This window comes from Micrasema longulum, unplaced genomic scaffold (genome assembly GCF_059751315.1).
Source record: "Micrasema longulum isolate JH-2025_06_02 unplaced genomic scaffold, ASM5975131v1 h1tg001858l, whole genome shotgun sequence".
In the NCBI taxonomy this organism is placed as follows: Eukaryota; Metazoa; Arthropoda; class Insecta; order Trichoptera; family Brachycentridae; genus Micrasema; species Micrasema longulum.
In genome coordinates, this window is record NW_028279032.1 from 126,979 (window position 1) to 148,650 (window position 21,672).

General features: G+C 30.2%; 1 protein-coding gene across 2 annotated transcripts in view; it reads right to left on the reverse strand.

Annotated features, from left to right (window-relative positions):
• The window catches only part of LOC148273716 (putative inorganic phosphate cotransporter), a 48,001-nt gene that overhangs the window by 17,609 nt on the left and 8,720 nt on the right, over positions 1-21,672 (reverse strand). For both annotated transcript variants that reach the window (XM_088238311.1, XM_088238312.1), the window contains exons 3-6: positions 15,572-15,751; positions 8,959-9,097; positions 7,936-8,156; positions 4,612-4,761 (exon numbers count right to left, since the gene is read on the reverse strand). In XM_088238311.1, the coding sequence (XP_088094437.1) occupies positions 4,612-4,761; positions 7,936-8,156; positions 8,959-9,097; positions 15,572-15,751 (690 nt within the window). The remainder of the gene's footprint in view (positions 1-4,611; positions 4,762-7,935; positions 8,157-8,958; positions 9,098-15,571; positions 15,752-21,672) is intronic.

Here is a 21,672-nt window from a genome sequence, read left to right on the forward strand (position 1 = left end):
CTAACTGGTCCAAGAAGAGATACAACATTTTTTAAATATGTTAATGCGTTGTTTAGTTTGTTAGCACGTGAAATAATTTAGCCCGACGAATCTCACTTGCTTTAAAGGTTTCAGCTCTTTAACTGTACAAAAATCAACAGATGGAAGAATTGAAGAAATTACGTTTAAAAATGGGCCGAATGGTAAATACTACACCGTGTATATAGCGTCTTGGTTACGCGTGAATGTTTACTGCCATTTATGTGTTTTGGTTGTCGGCTTTTCCTTGAGAAGTAGGAACCTGAGCAGCCTGGCAGTACCTACCGCATTGCAATAGTTCACAAATTCCATTTTCAAATAAAACTGACAGCTATATTTTTTCTTAAAACAAATGATGTTTCTTCTGTGATCCGCACTATAAACTAACAACAACAAATATTTCGTACCGCTATCTTACTATAGGGAGTTACCGCTTAAGTGTCAGAATTAATATCATCACCGCAACGAATATCTAATCCTGATACACCAAACAGAATAAGAAAGAACTTGACATCCGCATCATTCCCGCATTAATATCTGGTGGAGCAAGGGGGAACACTTCAACACAGGTGAGTCGATTTCAATTACATATTAAGTGGCAGAAAACGTACTTAGTAACGTGTGTGTTGGCTGACCTTGTTGGACCATCTTGGATTTGTTCATGCGCTCTCTAAGCTATCGAGGAATTTAACTTTTGCGCCTCTCTCTCGCGTCACCACGTCTACTTAAACTACCCAATGACAAGTCATCAGCTCTGCAAACGCCTAGACTCTCATATTCCGCTATCTATATTTTTTTGTGTACCAATGTAGTATTAGCTATGAAAGTAATTCAAAAGTGCTCAAACAAAGATTTCTGTGGCTTTCAACAGATTATTTTTCGTGATAAACATCATCACAAAAAACACTGGTAAAACGTATCTAACGGTGTCACTAAATTAACATTATTTGTATTTATTTTTGCACCACAAAAGACCCAGAGGCTCAATCACAGCGTCGAATTACGGCACAGAACCCACAGCCTTAAGTAAAATCACATTTAAAACGTTTGGTCTCACGGGGAATCGAACCCGAAACCCTCCATAAATGTAAATGGCGTCTTATCCATTACACCACGGCATTCATCATATTTCGTTATCTGCTAACACAAAAATTCTTGTTTTATTTCACACATAAAACTATGATTTTTTGTAAACACTCAAAAAACAAAAAAGTCTTGTTTTATTTCACACACACAACTATGACTTTTTTCCCGTGCTGTTCGAGAACCGCATTATTCGATATTCACTTATTTGACATTTATTTACAATATTCAAATATTCAATTGATAAATTTAAGTCGATTAATCGATAAAACCATTGAAAGCATTCATGATCGCACGGCTGGTTTTTAATAATAACTGTCGATTGTTGATGATGGTTTATCATGTGATGATTTATCACGCACGGTTGAACCAAGTAACATTGTAACTTGTAGCATAGCACTTTGGGTCAATGTCGTTTGCGTATTTCTTTAGCTAACATTATATAATAAACAGTATTATTCTTTAATAATGTCAACAAACATGCATAAAACTGTTATTATAGAGCAAAGATGAAAAACCTTTTTTCATAAATCTTAATTTTTATTATTTTATTTGCATATTTGTGAATATAAAAATGTTTTGATTTCGTTCTGTAAAATGTATCATAAATTATTATATTGATGTTTTTTGTAGATATTTCTTGATAAAACTCCATAGTTAATGATTAAGATAAAATTGTAAATAAAATTATCAAAAAAACTTCATGGTTTAGTTTTACTTTTATTTCCTGAAGTCCTGAAGATGCCTTCTTAGGCGAAAGCGCTCATTGGTCAAATTAAACAAAAGTGAAACCTAACCAAAGGGTTTATGATTTTATTTATAATTTTATCCAATTAGTATCAATAATTAATCTAAATACACTGCAATCGCTCACTGCGTTTCGCACTTCAATTATATTATTTTTAATTAGCTTCAAACTAAATAACGTTTTTGCTTTTAGCTGTAATAAATAAGAACGTTTTTTATTTATTTCGATCACTTGAGACTTTTCACCAGTGACAAGGTTTCGTCGTGGCCGACTTCATCAGACTGGAAAATTGACATTGATTCATTTTTTTCGCTTACAAACAATAGAAAATAAAACGGCACGCAAACACAAATCAAACAAAAGATTTTTAAAACGATTTTTTTTCAACTAAAAAACAATATAACAAATGTTTAATATTTTTTTGTTTATGACATTACAAACATGCATATTGTGTACATTTGTTAAAAATCAACAAGCTGTCGTCAAAATGCCAATCTCCGTCCTTTCAATACTATTCTAAAATAATCTGGACATTCTTGTTATTGAATTGAAAAATGACACATTATTGCATAAGAACACATATTTTGGTATTACTCAAACATTGTGATCTTTCTAGCTTACATGGCTAAATTCCAAATTAAAAAAGCAAAGTTAAAATTCCGCTTTTTGTAAAATGTATAAAAATTTTTATATTTATGTTTTAAAAACACAAATTTTTTTTTGAAAAATATATGTAGCTCCACTTTGTATTATGAATTATGTCAGTAGAAAAGGTCAATAAATCTTTTATTCTGTCATATTATAACAACATAATTTTTATTCCAAATACTGTGTTTTTTTAGCTTTCAGAGAAGATTTTCAACGTGAAAATAGTTCACAAATATTAGATGTAATCTTTTTCAAGTCATGAGGTACTAATGACTTATTGTGATTTTTTAATCATAATTTTTGTCTTTGAAACTCTTGGCATGTTATTGTGCAAAAAAATCATTAAGGTCATGATTACATGCTTACCTATATCTAAATTGGTATGGAATGGGATTATTGGCTTTATCTAACAAACAACATCTGCCAGGTTTAAGATATTTGTAATTAGTTAAGGGTCATTAAATCGCATAATCAGTAAGACACAACATTATTACAAGTTTGTCTGCTAAGGAATAATAAAAATAAACCTGAAACGTGGCGAACTTGTTACAAAAAATATATATATATATATTATGTATTGTAACTAAGAGACTTAGTTTTACATTTGGTGTTTTGCGTATCACATACTATATATTATGTAATTTATTCAGGAGATTTTCTTTGTGATCAGAATTTTATTACGTAACTCATCAAAGTTTTGTAGTTTTTACTTTGGTAATTAATAATGATTACACTATTTAAATTTTATATTAATATTCTTACTTACTTAAGTTAATGGTGATTTTTTTTTTGTTAAACGGCAAAATTAATTTCCAAGAGTAATTGGTAAAAGATATGAAAATCGTAAACATTCATTAAATTTATAAATAAATAAAATTACACAAAAAAATATTAGCATCTTTTATGGATTTTCAGTCAAGTCCCGATAATCGTTCTAAATACTAAATTCAGTGAGTAACATAAGTTTTTTCACTAGTATGTTTTATTTTTGGCTTAAATTGTGATATTTGTTCCACACCATTGAACCTTTTTACTATTAATTCATTATAGCTATTAAAGAACTTTTTAATGGAGTCCAAAGCTAAGTAATTTAGCTTGGTTGTTGGAATAGTTGTTATTATTTTTGTTTACGAATTAAAACTCCATCTTCACTATAAATATTTTTCCTGTCAAAAAAAAATATGTTTTCGTACAAAATTATATATTTTATTGAAACGTTTTCAAATTATTGAATATTGGTAATAAAATTATCGTTATGGTTTAAATCAGAGTATATGTATTTATTCTAAGGTTTAAATTGAGTTAAATACAAAGTAATGTGTACTTTCAAAATTAACATTTATTATTGGGGCCATATTACGATGGAAACGTAACATAATTATATTTTATTGTCTTTAAAATAAAATCGAATTATCTAAAAAAACAATAAATTGTTTCTACAAATTTAATTTTCAATTGGTTTAAATACGGGTTAGCAACAAAAATATTAAGGATTTTGATAAAAATATACATTATTTTATTTAAATTATTTATTGTCAATTTTTTATGGAATTTCATTGTTATTATGTTATAACTTATGTTTACATAAAAGTTACTAATTAATAATACTTGGTACTTGGTTAAAAATGTACCTATTCTTAAGATAATATTTAGTTTTATATAAATTATTCTTACAATTTATAATGTTTACCTGTCTGAAGATGCTCATTAAAGAATGAAAGCGCTAATTAATCGAACAAATAAGTGGAAGTGTACCAAGTATTATCAATTAGTAGCTTATTTGTAAATATAAGTTATTACATCATAACAAATATACATATTTTTCTAAACAAAATTTTATTTTACTTTATAAATAAATTAAGGTAAATTTGTTAAATTCCTATTGTAATCGGAAACCCTGCATTAAAATGGGGAGTTGTATAAGTAAGACGCTGCCCTACAGTACTGAAAGTAAGTTTCACTCAAACTTCCATGCTCTTTTCTGTAATGTAACCTTGTCAACTCAAAAACCTTATGTTTGTCTTTATAACAAACATGTATATTTTAATTCGCGTGTGGTGTTTTTCTTTTTAATGACAAAAAATTGGCGCAGTGGCAAAGATATCGAGACTTACCGATTTCATATTGACTCCCATGACCTTGTTTAGATAAGACGGCATCTCTGTGAAGAGAGTCAGCTGGATCCAACTGCTTCCCACGTGGGTGATGGCCATTGCCCAAACGGGAATATGAGTCAAGATCTGGAGCCACGGCACCTTCAAAGGCTAGAACAAACAATAGTAACTTACCCAAAAATGACTTAAGAAATTACGCAATAGATCTTGTGCAATAAGACAGAAAAACACAAAGAACTGCTTATAGATATTTTGCGGATTATAAAACAAAGCTTTAGCCACATGGAATTAGATAACAAACAATGACGACTATTATTCTATTGATTGCGTTGAAATCTATTCTATTTTTTAAGGTTTATTTAATTATGTCTATAACTTATTTATTTATCTTAGTTGCTCCATATTTAATACATATTGTTCTCAATTGAACAGTTTTAACACAAAAAACTTATGACAAAAACTTTTTGAATTGCAGTAACCATCTCTTACTTTGCTCTCATCCTTATTTGGTTGCAGTTCTTTTTAGCTTAAGTACTTAATCATTAAACTACTCCTCTTTTTCAAAGCGCTTTACTTGCTTTTAATTTTATGTTCGTGAAATACTTTCATTGTATTCTAATATATCAATATATATAATAGGCAACGTTTGTATGTGTGTTATCGATAGACTAAATAACTACTGAACCGATTTACGTGCGGTTTTTTCCAAAATAATGAGCCTTATATGTAGAGAAAAATTTAGGGGCTTAAATGTTTTATACATCGGCCTACTAGGGTTGCATTAGACGAGATTTTATTCAGGGTGTTCATTAAGCCCTGTCACATCCAAAACCACGATGATCAGTATGAGCAAGAAGACATTTTGGCACATTAAAATATTTATTTAGAACGAATAAAATATCAAAAAAAGCAAATGGTTGCTTACTTCTGCAGGGCAGAAACAAGTAGGGGGAGGGGGGAGTCTGATAGTACGCGGCGCTCCCCTCACTTCTCCCCTGCAGAAGTAAGCACCCATTTGTTTTTATTATTTATTTATATATTTTTTAATTCTTTGTCCTAAATATTTTTTTTAATGTGCTAATATGTCTTCTTGCCTACACTGATCACTGTGGTTTCGGGTGTGATAGGGTTTAAAGAACACCCTGTTTATATATATACGAGTATATTCTCAAATCAAGCAATAGCAAAGCATTGCCGGGTTCTACTCGTTTTTTTCATAGAAATCAAATTTTAAAAAGCTTGTTGACAAGTAACTCGGAATAATTTCAGGGTAAATTTTAATCTTAATGTTTGTAGACAAGTTGTTAAACAGCGTATAAATTAATATTTACTTAACCAAGTTACAATAATTTATGGGCACGTGGATAGCGTCGTGGACTTCTAACGTACGATCTGAGGTTCGAACCCCACTCAACCACAGCCTGTCTTCCATTTTCTAACATGTTTTTTAAGACTAAAAGAAAATTACTACAAAATTGAAATATCGGGGTAAATCAAAATGCCACTTTTTTTTTCAACTACTTAGGCTTTCATATTTCGATCTAAAGTTAAGTTAAAAATCTATGCGTCTGAGTTGATTAACATTTGTCAACACAAAGAAGAGACATTTGCGTTTTTATAACACGGCTAAATAAAGTGTTGATAGAGCGGGGTTTCAACCTAGGACCTAAGTCAGATCTATGACTCCGCGTCACTACAAAGAGACAACAATCCGGTTCAAATATAAGTGTTTACTCCAAAACGTGCTTGTATTTATCGTTTATATTGAATGTGTTGTATTTTAGTTTTTTGCCGTCTTAGTTTTAGTGTCATTCATAATTTGATTTTATTTCTTTAGTTTTTTTTAACTAAAATATAAAATAAATTTACCGCTAGTGATGCTTAGTTTTAGAATATTAGAAAATTTAAAGCAATTAATAATACAGATAACAGTTTATAAGTAAAACGTGTTTATGCAACAAATATATACGAGTGTATCTTTATATATATAATTCCTCTATACGTGTGATGTCACTGAACTTCTAAACGACTTAACCGATTTATGTGCGGTTTTCAGAGAAATATAGATCTTTGCGCTGTGCTTGTTTGTAAGTATTAAAATCTTCAATCTAATATATATAAAAAAAGTAAGGAGCAAACATGTTTTATTCATTGATCTACCTGCAGCTCAATCACAAATTACTATCGACGTGCTAATTAGCGGCGTGATAACAATTTTTGACCGTGGTTGTTTATCATATGCGCGGTCACAATGAAACATCCGTGAAAGTTATCGATCGGGATTATCATATTTTTTTAATATTGTCATACTTCAACTTGATGCTTAGCAACACCTAATATTAAATCTTAAAATTCAAGATATTTACGTTTCGCAACGAATAATCTATCACATATTTGAATTTTACCGGTGAAAATATGGAGAATATTCCTAAACTGTAAGTAAAATAATTTAGTTTTATTTTTTGTTCACAATTTATCATGCTATTTATTTGTTTTGAATCAAATTGAGAAAGCTATTAAACGAAACGATTGTTGAAGGCGTTTGGCGTTTTGCAACGCGACCGCGATAACTTCAGCGTGTTCACAATTGTTCGTTGTGATCGCTCAAGCACGTTTTTTAGCACGTCAATAGTCGTTTGTGATTGAGCCCCTGGGTTGCATTTGAGGAAAATGCATTGACCAAAAAAAAAAAAGATGTTGTTAAAAGTTCATAAAAAAAGTTTGTTTTTGAATGTTTACAAACAACATTTGCTTTTTGTGGATGTCAATCAGATTCTTTCCTTAAATTCCTTATAATTTCTACCCATTTATTTATTTTTACTGGATTATTGGTAATACTAAAATAATATTAAATTCAATACAATTTTTAAAATCGTATTCCTACGTAAGTACATTCCTCTGTTGGTGAGAAGACCGGAGTTTGACGTTTGCAAAAAGAATGCTGTATTTGAAAAAAATATTTATTCTGTTTTGGAATTCAACCATAAATAAGTACCTAGGTACCTACTCAAATGAAATATTTGAATATTAAAAGAAATTGTTTTGGAATTTAATCACAAACAAGTACCTAGGTACCTCCTTATCAATGAAAAGTCGTTTTCCAGGCAAATAACAGGCAAGCCAACGTTCGGGGAGAGCAACGTCTGACAGGTCCGCTAGTCAATAATAAAAAATATTTAATGCTAAAGATTATTTAACCTCCGTAATGTAATAAAGTATGAACATATTTATTTTACATTTTGTTATTACTTACACAGATATGCACATTTATATTATTATTAAATACATTCATGTAATATTATAGAGACGGTAATATTAAAATACCTTGGATTTTCCTTGTTGCCCTAGAGAGATTTGTATGTAGTCTCTTTCTTCCACGCTGATACTTTTGTGCGATTCGGGACTCTCGGCTCCAAAGATGAACCAAATCCCTCCAGTGAGAAGGCTCAGGGCGCCCGCCCCATAGAAAATGATTGGCCAGCCCATGGAACTAGCAGCTAGGAAGCCAGATATTGTCATGGCCAGAATTGTACCGAAATTGGACCCTATAGAGGAAAAAATACACAAAACACTGACATTGATTCGAGTATAAGAAAGATAATTACTTTGAATCTTCTTTATTTTACATAATGTCATATTAATGTTAATTTTTATATTTTACCATTACCAGATTTCACATTTGATTTTTCAATTTTAATTCTGCTATTGCCCACAATTTAAAATTATTATTTCTATTTTTGATACTAAAATTGTGATTTCATTTAGAGAATCTCAACAGAAATGGGAGGGAATGTGAAAGTCTAAGCATTTCCAAGCTTTATGGCCTACTATTAACTAGTTACCATAATCACTTTACACTGTGTCACAATTCTGCCGTTATTAAAACGTCTATTGAATTTATACATATGTTTATTGCATATCCTCTAAAATACCATACTCAATATTGAATTGGCGGAAATGAATTCAAAGCAATAACCTCCAATTTAAACATTTTGTATGAGTTTTAAATATTTTAGAATCTTCTGATTCTTGCAGTCTAACCATGGCATGGACTACAGTAAAAAGTTATTAGTTATCGTCAAAAAAAAATCTATAAAGTTAAATCTAATTTCATGTATCTACTTAAATCTGCATCTAAAGAAATTAGGTGACCTCGAATTGAATATATTTCAAAAATGAATATAATTATATAAATATTTGATTTTAATAGGTTAACGAAAATTCAAGTTAACCATGTAAATCTTTTTTTTTATAATACGGGTCTCGGAGGCATCCCTTATAAAGTAGCAAAGTAATTATATACGTAAAATAACAAAAGTACCATAATTATTATTCTGATTCTCTCACCTCCATAGACATAAGTGCTGATTCGCCCCCTCTCGTTCACTGGAGCCCATTTACCTTGAAGGGTGTGCAAACAGGGTAACATGGAACCCTGAGCTAAACCCTGCATTGCTCTACATGCACAGACCGCCTTCCAACCTGCCTGAAAACAAAACGATGATTCATTACTAAGCAATAAAAAAGGATACATTATCTAAAGAATCTTTTAAAAGTCATTTTGCAATACATTGATGTTAATTTTTCATGAATACATAAAATAATAATATTCATGTAACTATTCACTGTTGGTACATGTTTTAAAATTTTTAAGTAGTTTCGGTAATTTTGAAGATATTTGTTCCCAAAAAATACTTCTGGGGATCAGTTTGCGTTGAGCTGTTACCCGTTTGGTCGTGTGAAATTACTACTCCTTTATTAGTAAAGGAGTTAGCTTCAGTATTATGATAATTATGATAAAAGGTAAATTTTTTGTTTTAATATTTTTGTTTTGTGATTTTAATACCGGTTTTTCATTGATTTTTTGAAATACGAGTATTTCGTTTTTTTTTTTTTTTTTAAGTAAAAAGAAATTTTTGCGTTCTTATGATTTACCCAAATATTTAATTTTGAGGGCCATTTTCAACGAGTTGTAAATAACTCACTATTAGAAAATGGTAACTGGTACAGTGGGATTCGAACCACGGACCTTTGGTCCGTGAGTCTGAGACACTAGCCACAGGACCACAGCCCGATCTAATTCAATCTAATCTTATCTTATCGTATTGAAAAAATAACAACTATTTTATATTGCTATTCTCTGAAGGTCCAAGTTTGTACCACATTTTTTTTATATATTTACTCATATATGGTGGTTTAAGAAATAAAACAAGAAAAATGCCAAATTGTTTTTGAGCTATAAATAACGTAATCCAAGAAGAAAAAGTTTAATAAAAAGTTAAATCTTTGTTTTGGATGGAAGGGTTAAACTAATGCGTGCTGCTTAAATCAAAATTTGCCTTTTTTCAGTAGAGCCAATGAAAGGTTTTAAGATGTGTTTTTGTTTTTTTTATAATCTTTATATATTTATGTTTTTAATATCATTAGATATCTTATTAAAAGCTGCATCTATCCGATTATAAAGTTTTGTGCTAACTATCACTATCACGTCGGGGGTTAAGGGTCATAAGGGCGAAACTACAAAAACACAGTTTTGAGATAAATGATAAAACAGTTTTCAAAAAATAATACCGTCTTTTAAGGGTAACAAATAAAGAAAATAAAAAATACAGTTAATAGAGCATAAAATGTTTTAGAGACAAAAATATGAAACTTTGCTTTCGTCTATATGACCCTAACTTGGGCTTACATTAGTAAATTAACAAAATGATGTAAAAGATGTTTTATTCTTCTGACTTTAAACAAAACGCTTCATTTGTAGTTTCACACAAATTTATCTAGGTAACTACTTATCGGATGAGTTTCATCTTTTTGTCACTAACAGGATATTTTGTTTGGATATCAGATTAGTACTTAACACAAAACAGCATTTTTTGTAGTTTCGCCCTTATGACCCTAAGCCCCCAACGTGTTAACTTCGTTAATCACCAACACGTAAAATGCCAAAAGAGTAGTTGTGCGATTTGGTCATTTATAATGCAAAATCCATGGGAGTCTTTTTCTTATAAAAAATGTGTTCATTTAAAAAACTGGAATTCCAGGATTTTCAATTTGTGGTTCTTTTGAATTTGAGCAGCTATAAATGCGCCGTGTTTTAAATATAAAATACAAATATAGAAAAATACATAAAGGTTTAATCAGTGGTCCCCCGAGGATACAGCTTCTTTTATAATATAATTCATCACATTCACATATAATGTGTATAGTGTTTCCTCATGCAGACTAACAGAACTTTCATCGAAAAGTTTCAGAAACTTTTTAATATAGACCTTTATGATCCACTGGTAGCATCGTGAACTTCGAATCATCATTCTCTCCCCGATTTCTTCCTATGTCCAAATTAAAATATTCGTGTAAATCATGAGAACGCAATATTTATAAACAGGTACTGTACATCTTACGAAAAAAAATATTTTTTTATTCAAAAACATGTTTTTTATGTAATTTTGTTCCTAGAAACTTAGGTCTAATTATATAATAAGTGTAAATTATCCGTGTGAAAATAGACGTTTGTTTCTACACGCATGTTCAATAAAATAATTAAGAAGCAAGTATGCACCCATAATGGTTCACGATTGATTCTAATAATTTGTTCAAGTAATAATATTTAAAAATGCTTTAATCCAATTTCATTTAACCAAAGTAACTCTCATGCAGTGATTTTGTTTACTTAGCGTCTAATTTTTTTTTTTAAAGTAACAATTTTTCATGATTTAAATTGTGTGTGAATCATAATTTCCCAGTCCCAGTCTGAAGATGCCATATGTGAAAGCGCCAATTGGTCAAACAAAAAAGTGGAAGTGTAATAAGAATTTTTAATTGGTTACTACTAAAAAGCTACTTATGCTAACGATCTGGTGTTAACTCATTTTATATTCATTTACTCGTATACCGACTTTTTTTATATATTTGGTATGCTGACATACATACATGTATATAAATGTATTTAAATGTATATGTTTCTTGTTATTTTTATTTATCTTTTTACACCTATGTCAAGGTTTTGTTTTTTTGATGTTTGTATATCTTACTAACTCATTATATTGTAAAAGGCACTTGCGCCGTATAATAAATTAATTACAAATAATAATATTTAAATATAAGTCATAAAATACATGTATAGTCGAATAATTTATACAGCGCTATTTTTTGAGAATCACTTTAAATCATAAAAATGTAATTCCATCAAGAATTTTAAATAAATAATATAAGTATTAAACATTTTGCATACATACTAGTTTTTACTGTATTTGGGAGAAATTGTTATTGATTTTTTTTTTGTTTCGCAATAAAAAATTCCCGATGGAATTATATTGTTTGGGAATAAAAAGTAGCCTGTATCGATTGCCGGTCTTTCAACCGATCCATCGTTGTATCTTATTCTGATTTAATATTAATTCATTTTTCAATTAAGAATTTTCCAGAGAACGTGATATTTTTTACGGGATGAGAAGTAACATATTTTACTTCTCAGTTTTCCAGCTATCCCTGTGCAAAAAATTAAGCCGATTGGTAACTCTATTGTGATATGAAGAAAACAGAAATAAACAGTCGAACACACTGTCCCATTAACAATAATAGTAAGGATGGATACAGTTAATGTGCTTATATAAATAGAGTTAATGTTAAATATTTCTAGTCTACAAAAACGTAGAACTAATATTGACTCCATATATATGTTCGGCATACTAAATGGTATAATCGATGTTCCATCATTACTGGGACAAGTACAATTCAATATTCCGACTCGTAGATTGAGAAACAATGAAGTACTGTTCATCGATCAGCATAGAACAAACTATGGCCTTAATTCTCCAATGACCCGTCTTTGTCGTAATGTTAACTCAAGACAAGATGTGGACTTTTTTGGTTTAAGTTTACAACGATTTAAACGAGCACTAAATAAATAGTCCAGATCTTGTCTCGATGTCCCTTATGTTTGTCAATGCTTCTTTTCTTTTTTTCAAATGTTTAAAACTATTCTTTTATTGTAATATTTAAACCTTATAAATTGTATACATGGACAATGTCCGTTAATAAATAAATAAATAAGGGTGGGTGAATTTCATTTACGCAATTTTTTCCTACCTACCCAAAGTATTTGATTTAAGAATATAAATTCTAAATATAAACATATTGTACTAGGTGTAATAGAATCGTTTAAGTTTTTATTATATTCAGAATTAAAATACTGATAAAGTATATATTTTTCAAAAGAAACCTAAAAATCTACTGAATTCGCAAACCATCAGACAGAAACTAATCATAATTCAATAAAGACACTAAAATAAAGGTCTTCGTGTTAAAAATAAAATATTAAAATTAGACAATTTCGAAATCACAGAAATTAAAAAAGCGATTCATAAAAAGAGAAAAATAATAAATAATCAAATAAACTAAATTTACTTCAGTTCTCTTCTGTCTAGTTTTAAAGGTCGTATCCATTTTACATTACGCTTCCAATCTCTACAAGACATGATGACTTGATTATATTATGATTTTATTTAGTAAATATGTTTCATTCGTTAAGTATACCTTGATAAAGAAGCTCGTATAGCTTTGAAAGCGATGCGCGGTGGGTAGAAAAAAAAGTTGTTTTATTTATTTTATTAATAATCTACTATTTACTATGAGGATAAGGTTGGGTAAAAGTGAGAAAGAAAAAAGGAGAGGAAAGAAAAAACTCGAATATTCAGATAGTGATATTTCTATCATGATTATAATGTTAATAGAAAATAAGCGTCTCCGATATTAGTGAATAGATTATTCCACAATCGATCAGCTACTAAAGTAAAAATTAAAGGAATGTGATTCTTACATTTTTTTTTGAACTTCAAATTTGCGATGCTATTTTGTTGTTAAGGTTTATCCACGTTTTTATTTTTAATTTTTTAAAATTTTATTTTAAATTTTATTTTTGCACCACAACAGGCCAGGAGGCCCAATTACAGCGGTGAATTACATCACAGAACAAACGTCTTTGCCAAAAACAACATTTTTGTAAATATGAAAATCTCAAAGCAGACGAAAGCACTTTTCTGAATTTGACATTTCCATGCTATTTTCGCAAGGAATTTTGTATATTTTTATGTTTTGCGAAAATGGCTAATTTGTCAAAAACTAATCATTTCCACATTTATTTCAACAGAGATGTAAAACATTTTTAAAAAAGGAAAATGGAAGTCCAGGCATTTACAGGGCTAATGAAGAGTTGAGGAAATGTGGATGTTCAAACATGGGCAGAATGGTGAATGTTACACAGTGTGCAAAATGGCCACTTAAACCAGCCAATGACAGGTCATAAGCCCTGTAAATGCCTATACTTCGCTTCTCAAAAATGTTTTCCCTCTCTGTTGAAATAAATTTAAATATGAATAACTCCCTAGGGAGGAAATCCAGCCAGTCTGCAAGCATTTGGACATACTCAAACATTTTTGGACTAATTATTTCTATCATGTGTCCAGCTATCCTCAATTAGACGATGTTAAGAGTGACCTTAGATTTTTTGTAGAGGAGCAGCTCTTGGTGCAACCTGACCCTTCACCACCCATTCTTTTTTATTGGCCATTAAAACGTGGTTTTATCATTCCACTGGCCCATTTTAACATTCACGGATTTTAATTTCAGGACTGGATTCTTAAATGGAAAAAAAATGTGAACGCAATTATTGGTCTGCCTAAGATAAATTGATTTCGCACGCTAAACCTATTCAGATTCTCGAGAGGCACCATATTACTTTGGAATGACGATAAAGTTCAATAATTACCGAATACGGAAGATATATTCTTCCGGGAATCAGCAATACGAGTGGCCATGGAAACCATAAAAGATAAAAACTCACGTCTACGATAAAATTTGATGTTAAAAGATAAATACCACATTTTTGTTTTTTTTTTTAATTTAAATCAATGACAAACACAATAACATTTTTGAGTTAAGGATTGTATAAAACATTTCAATCTTGAGTTACAATTTTTTTTTTTTAATAATAACAATAATGTGTAAAATGACAAGTTTGTTAGTGAAAGCACTCTACTTTTTTTATATTTCAAATTTATAAAAAGAGAATCTATTTTATTTTCAATGTTACTAATTTTTACTACCGACTTTGAAAAAACTGGTCATTTATAGCGTGGTTCTACAGAAGAACGCCAGGAATCAAATGTAAACACTACATTATTTATTTACACAATGATAGATTTATCGGGCCAGAGTGTAAATCTGAGTCAAGTATAATTGATAAGATTAAAAAGGGTCTCTGAGATGGTTTGGTCACGTAGAACGAATGGACGACGAAAGAATGGTAAAACAAGTATATATTAACATTTTACAACAGAGATGAAGAACATTCAAGAGAAGGTAATATAGAACATTCACCAATCTGCCCATATTTGAACATCTGTATTCCTTCAATTCTTTCATCTGTTGATGGTTGTGAAGTTAAAGAGCTGAAACCTTTATTTATGCGGATGAGATTCATCTAATTGAATTATTTCACCTACATACTAGGCAACGCCTGAAAATGTTATTTTTTTAATTTCCATACTTCTTCATGGACCAGGTGGATTTATGAACAATATTTTGAGTTTGTCCAAATTTTTGTAAACAACGACTGGATTCAAGTCCCTGGGGAGATGTTTATATTAACATATTACAACAGAGATGAAGAACATTTTAGAGAAGGTAATATATAAGTCTAGGCATCTACAGGGCTTATGACCTGTCAATGGCTGGTTTAAGTGGCCACTTTACACACTGTGCAGAATGGTGAATGTTACACAGTGTGTAAAGTGGACACTTAAACCAGCCATTGATAGGACATAAGCCCTGTAGATGCCTTGACTTTATATTACCTTCTCTAAAATGTTCTTCATCTCTGTTGTAATATTTTTATATATTATTCTTGCTTTGCACAAGTTTCCTTTTTAAATAATTGAATATATAAAACAGAAAAACTTACAAATCCCGCTGCCCACGGGGTCAAAATGGACATGACTCCGTTTGCAGTCATGGCAAATGTCAAAAGGAATTTTGCTCCGTGCTTGTGGGCGATATGGCCCCCTGGAATCTGCATGCAAAGATAACCCCAAAAGAATGAACTCAAAATTACGTCTTGGATCTGCTTGGGCCAAGGGAATACCTGTAGAAAAAAATCTCATTAGCTTTTTTTCAGTTTCAGTGCTACAGAACAGCGTTTATTTTACAATTAAAAAAATACATACAGGAATTTGTTACCCACTAAATCTAAAGACTTGGTGGGACACATTTTTTTTATGGCAGGTTTATGTTACATTTATTTTATTTATATTTTACAAATTTATTTATAAACAGGCACTAAAGTATCTAGAAGATATTTCTTCAGTTATTTTTTTTTTCATTTGAAGATCTTTCATGTTAATGATGGTTTGTGGGAGATCATTGAACAATCTTGGAACAACGCAATTTAATGTTCGCTCTCCGAAGTAATTTGTAATTCGGGGAACAAACAGGGAGCCCTTAGTTTTTAATCTAGAGTTGTGAGTGTGGGAAACTCTGTTTTTGTATTCCGGATCAACAAAGTGATATTTAATCAATTTGCTTTGAGATCAGATATTCAAAAAAAATGTTCTTGTTCAAATCCAACTAGTCTCTTCCTTAAGATAGATAATGACGCCTATGAGTAAAAATTCTCGTTTGTATTTATACAACGTTTTTGTTTTGTTTTTCCACTCTTCATTTTTACCCGCAGCTTTGCTTACGTGGTATTAGGGAGAAATTATTTAGGCAATGAATATTTCCCGATGGAATGATATATTTTATCGGGACTAAAAGTAGCTTGAAATTCCAACTATCGCTACGAAATCAATACGATGATCCGTTAGTCACAGCATCATCATTCTGTTCACAAATCCAAAATCCTACAAAAATAACCAAAACGACAAAAAAACCAAACTAACCATAGATAAAAATTCCATTCAACTATTCATCCATGATATATTTGACATAAGGTATAGTTTATATAAATTAACTCTTTTGAATTTGAAATTTTGATAAAAATAAAATATATATTAATATTTTAAAGATGGTGAACTGTAACTTACATTTGTCAAGCTATTGTTTTTTATTAACCCTTACTTAATTTTTAAAATTTTAGCTGCTTTCTCTTTGCTTTTTTTAAATTCTTGTATATTTTAGTGAGCTTATTGGATTCTTATTTTTAACTTTAAAAAAAACAATTTTTCTCCTTAATTTAGATTTTATTATTTTGTATTTTTTTGTTCAATGTAATTGTGATTAAAGATATACCTAACTGTCCTTTTTTTTAAAATAACTCTAAAAAAAATGATTGTGAAACATTTTTCGTACTTTTAAATTTTTATTTTCCTTTTAGTGTTTTTTTTATTTTTATTCCTTATAATGACTTTTTATTTTTTTACACAATATATTAGCGTTTTTATTGAATGAAACTATTGTGATATAATATGTACATATAAACTATATATGCTTTTTTTTCCTCTATTACTATATATACTGTATTGAAGTGTTTATTTCTACACAATATATATTTTTTGTAAAGTAAAATGCGCTACGTGCCGTGTATATTAATAAATAAATTAATTCATTAAATTATGGAAATTTCATGAATTCATTTCAAATCTATTATTTTTGATATCCCACCTTACCGTTTACTAATTTTCAAATAATATTGCTCATTGTTGATATTTCATAGTAAGAATGCGCATGCTATAGAGAAGCCCTCACATTATGGGGCTATTAAGTATTAAGTTAGCTACAGTTCTCAGCAAAACAATGGGCCGTACTCAGGTCGAGAATTGCCAAATCGATATTCATTTGCATTGTAATTATTTTTAAATATGAACACCTTTGACGCTCCTACTGCTGCAACTGAACAAACTGCAATTCACCATTGTCGATTTATATTTATTGTAACGAGTAAATATTAGAGTTATTTACAAACAAAGCCAAGCACATCGACAAAAGCGTCCGTTATGCGTCTGTTGTCAAACAAAATAAAATGGCCCCCAGCAGAGTGAAGTTGTCGCTTACCAAAAATATGTAGCGGTTTTTTTATATGCAAATAACGATAGGGCCTCTCTATAGCTAGCGCATTATTAATCTGAGGTAGATATAATTTAGTTTTTCATCATATTTTTTTTTATTCGAGATGAATAATAAGTGTTTTTTTTTTATTTCTTATCTTGTTGGCATGCAAAAAATATGTTGATCGGTCGCTCCGCTGAGACGTGTAGGAAACATACAAACAAACAAACACACTTTCGTAATTTTGATATAAGTATGTACATATAAAGGAACTATTTTTTATTAGTTTTAAGTGTAATATGTTTTTTTTAATGGAGTGTTTGTGCTGTTATGATAACAAATATTTCTAGGATATCGGATAGTAAATGGACGAAAAAAACATAAAAGTTCATATATTCGTCGGGCGTCGTTCTATAGTTATCATAAATATTTTAATAGTTACATAAAATATAGTGAATTTCATCATCCAGTGCCCAGATTTTTTATTTTTTTTATAAATCTTTGCGTTTTTATGATTTGCCCAAATATTTCAATTTTGGGGGCTATTTTCAACGAGTTTAAAATAACTCACTATTAGAATATGGAAAGCAAGTTGTATTAGAGTGGAGTTCGAACCTCGGATCTTTGATTCGTGAGTCCACGACACTACCCACGGGACCAAGACATCCTCATCGTATCAAAGGTAGGTGTCCATTCCATGTTCCAATTCTTTCTTTAAATATTCCCAACCTTTTACAAAACTGAAAGAAATTCGTTTTTTTCGGTACAGTCCGCTTTTCGTTAACAGCTGTATACTCAATTTAATGATACTCAAAAACCATATTATGAGCATTTATTTATATCATCTGTTATTTGATAAAACTGCTAATTGTTCAGTAATTATTTAATTACCCTGCTAAAGTGTATAATTAAATACAAAACAATAAGATTGTAATGACCTAAATAAATAAGATTTAAGAAAGAAATACTTACGCATCTCACAGATTAGAATTACTTATTAAAAATTGACTACGACCTTTAGGAAAAAAAATATTTCATGTTTTGTTGTGGTGGGCATTTACTAAAACCATGACCGTGGTTTACATATTTTAACAAGTATGAAAACTTGTGTCATAAATAAAAAAAATATTAAATGACGACTCTAATGTATGAGAGCAAAGTTTGGAATTGGAAAAATGATTAGGAAAGTAGGTTAAATGCTGTCGAAATGCGATCTCTCGGGCGAATGTATGATAGGTGCACAAATGTCGAGATCCGTAAACTGTGTAAGGCTGAGACTTGCATTATCGACAGAATCAAGAAATAGGTGCTGCGTTGGTTTGGACATGTAGAGTGAATAGATTGCGAAAGAACGGCTAAAAGGATCTGCTATGCGAATGTTGACGGATGCAGAAAACGAGGAAGACCGAAAAATATATGGCACGATCAAGGCCATCAAATACTTCAAGATTGACTTGTCGAGAGTGATCTACTTGGATAGATATTTGAATTTCAAAACACATTCTCAATATGTAACAAAAAAAAATCATTTATTGGAAATGTAATGGATATAAAAAGTAGTATTCCTATATATAAAACAATAATTTGTCCACACATAAATTACTGTTCTTCCATTTTTCTACCATGCAATGAAGGAGAAATTAAAAATATACAAATTCTTCAAAATAAGGCAATGAGGATTATACTCAAAATAATTATCTTTTCTAATGTATAAATAATGCACAAAGAAATTGGCTTGCTAATAAACAAATTAAATATTATAATGTAGCAATTTTTATACGTAAAACAATTAAGGGGATGAATGAAATCAAAACAATAATAAAATATAACCAACAATATCATACATATGAAACAAGGGAAAAAAAGATAAGATGAGGAGAAAAACAGAATCTTAAAACTCGTAACTTGTACAAGGGATTGGAACTTAAGGTGAGGAAAGTACATTCTAATCTCAAATGCGGAGAATAACCCGAAGGTGAAGACAATAGAATGTAATTTCCTCACCTTAAGGTTTGTCTCTGCATACGGGTATGAAGCTGTACAATGAGTTGCCTGAAGAAATAAAGGAAATAGAAAAAAATCCAAATATTTCAAATTAATTTGAAAAAATTTGTTTTTGAGAAATTTTGATAAAAAAAGATTGTATTGTTATTAAAAGTTTATATTAGTTCTTAAGATGTTATGAACTAACTTAATAAAGCATAAATTAATAAATAAAAGAGTAGGAATAATCGGCGTGCGTGCATGAGAAGATGTATGAATGTAGAGGAAGCGAGTATATATACAAAGACAAAGTGATATGGCGTTCTATCCTCTCTGCCTATCCCTACGAGGAAACGGCGTGATAGTTTGTTTCTATTGTTGTCAAACGACGAACAAAAATATCGAAACAATAGTTTCTTCAGAGTATATTTCACCATCAACCACAAAATTATAGGATGGAGAGGAACATGTAAAATTATAATTGAACCAGTTTCTAAAACGCTAATACACTTGTTAAGAAAAGCCAATTAAAACCTTATCAATATATAACCGACAGACTTTTTACAGAGTTCCCAGATATCGATTTCATCATCATTTCCCTATCTACACTCAGTGGTGCATAGAGCACTGAATGGGAACATCAAATGCAGCGTACTTCGATCATCTGCTACATCAAGATTAAAATCTTATGGTTTAGGTATCAGTCCATATATAGTGAAATATTGCAGTTAAAAATCACATTTATATCAATTATTTCACTGTGATTCTCTCAAAAATCGAACCCAGAACCTTAAGCATGATTGGCGGACATGCCAACCATTTACTACGAGGCGGAATTATCTCTATTTGATTTCCACTATTAGAATTTTTACCCAAGACTAGCCGTCGAGTCAAAACCTCTCGTGTAGGATTCTGGTTCCGTTTACAAACCAAACTTTATTTTACGAGTATATTTGCCCGGAAAAGAAATATAAAAAAACAACTAAATATTAAGACTATTTTTTGACACTTCCCTTAAAACAACTGACAGACACAATGACAGAAAACAGATACATATTATATGACACAAGATAAAGGAAATACAACACTTGTACTACCAGAAGCAAAAACAAATTACTATGGATAGTATTAAATAAATTTTCTAGCACCCAAAATTTATAACTAATGTATAGAGACATCGTTAAATAATAAAAAATGAACAACGTGTTTTAAACTGTAGTCCAGAAATTGATAGACAAAGGACAAGAAAGGAAGCTTAAGAACATATCCATAAATACTTCCGTTATAATCAATTGTTTTGCATTCTTCTTTTGTTATTTTACCAACGAAAGTAAAGAGACATTGAAATTAACACTTTTAAACTTGCCTGTGAGTCAGTGTAGAGCCTACAACTACAAAAAAACATATCTCATAATGTAAAAAAAGTGTATTAACTACATTACTTATGTATTTTTTGTTGTTGAATTTTCTAAAATTATCAAGAAATTCAAAACGAGTATTTTGCCACAACACCTTCAAATTTACTTCCCTTCTTACAGCCATTTTCCTGCACTCGTTTCCAAAAGCGTATATTTTTTAATGAACTCAAATATTTATCATCCTGATATTCTAATAAACGTTGGCTACATAGTGTTGAGTAAATAACAGCTTTTATCGATACTATTCCTGGCCGATTACCTTTCATTTCCATCCTTCCCGTTACCCATCCTTATGGTACCTACCTAACATCAAGATAGAAGAAACTCAAAATTAGAAGATTCGGATTTAGAACGAAAACAAAACAACATTTTTAACTTCACATAAAATCGGATTTAAAGTGGTTGGTTTTGTCGCGCGTCGTTGAAAGCATTGTTACATTTTATAGTTCAATATATATCAAGTATACATCAAATAATATAGTTCAAGTTTAACATTCAGATCATATTAAAGGTAAGTATCCATTCCATGTTCCTATCCTTTCTTCAAATATTTCCCTATAACAAAACTGAATGAAATTCATTTTTCATTTACAGTCCACCTTTTCGTTAACATTTTGGT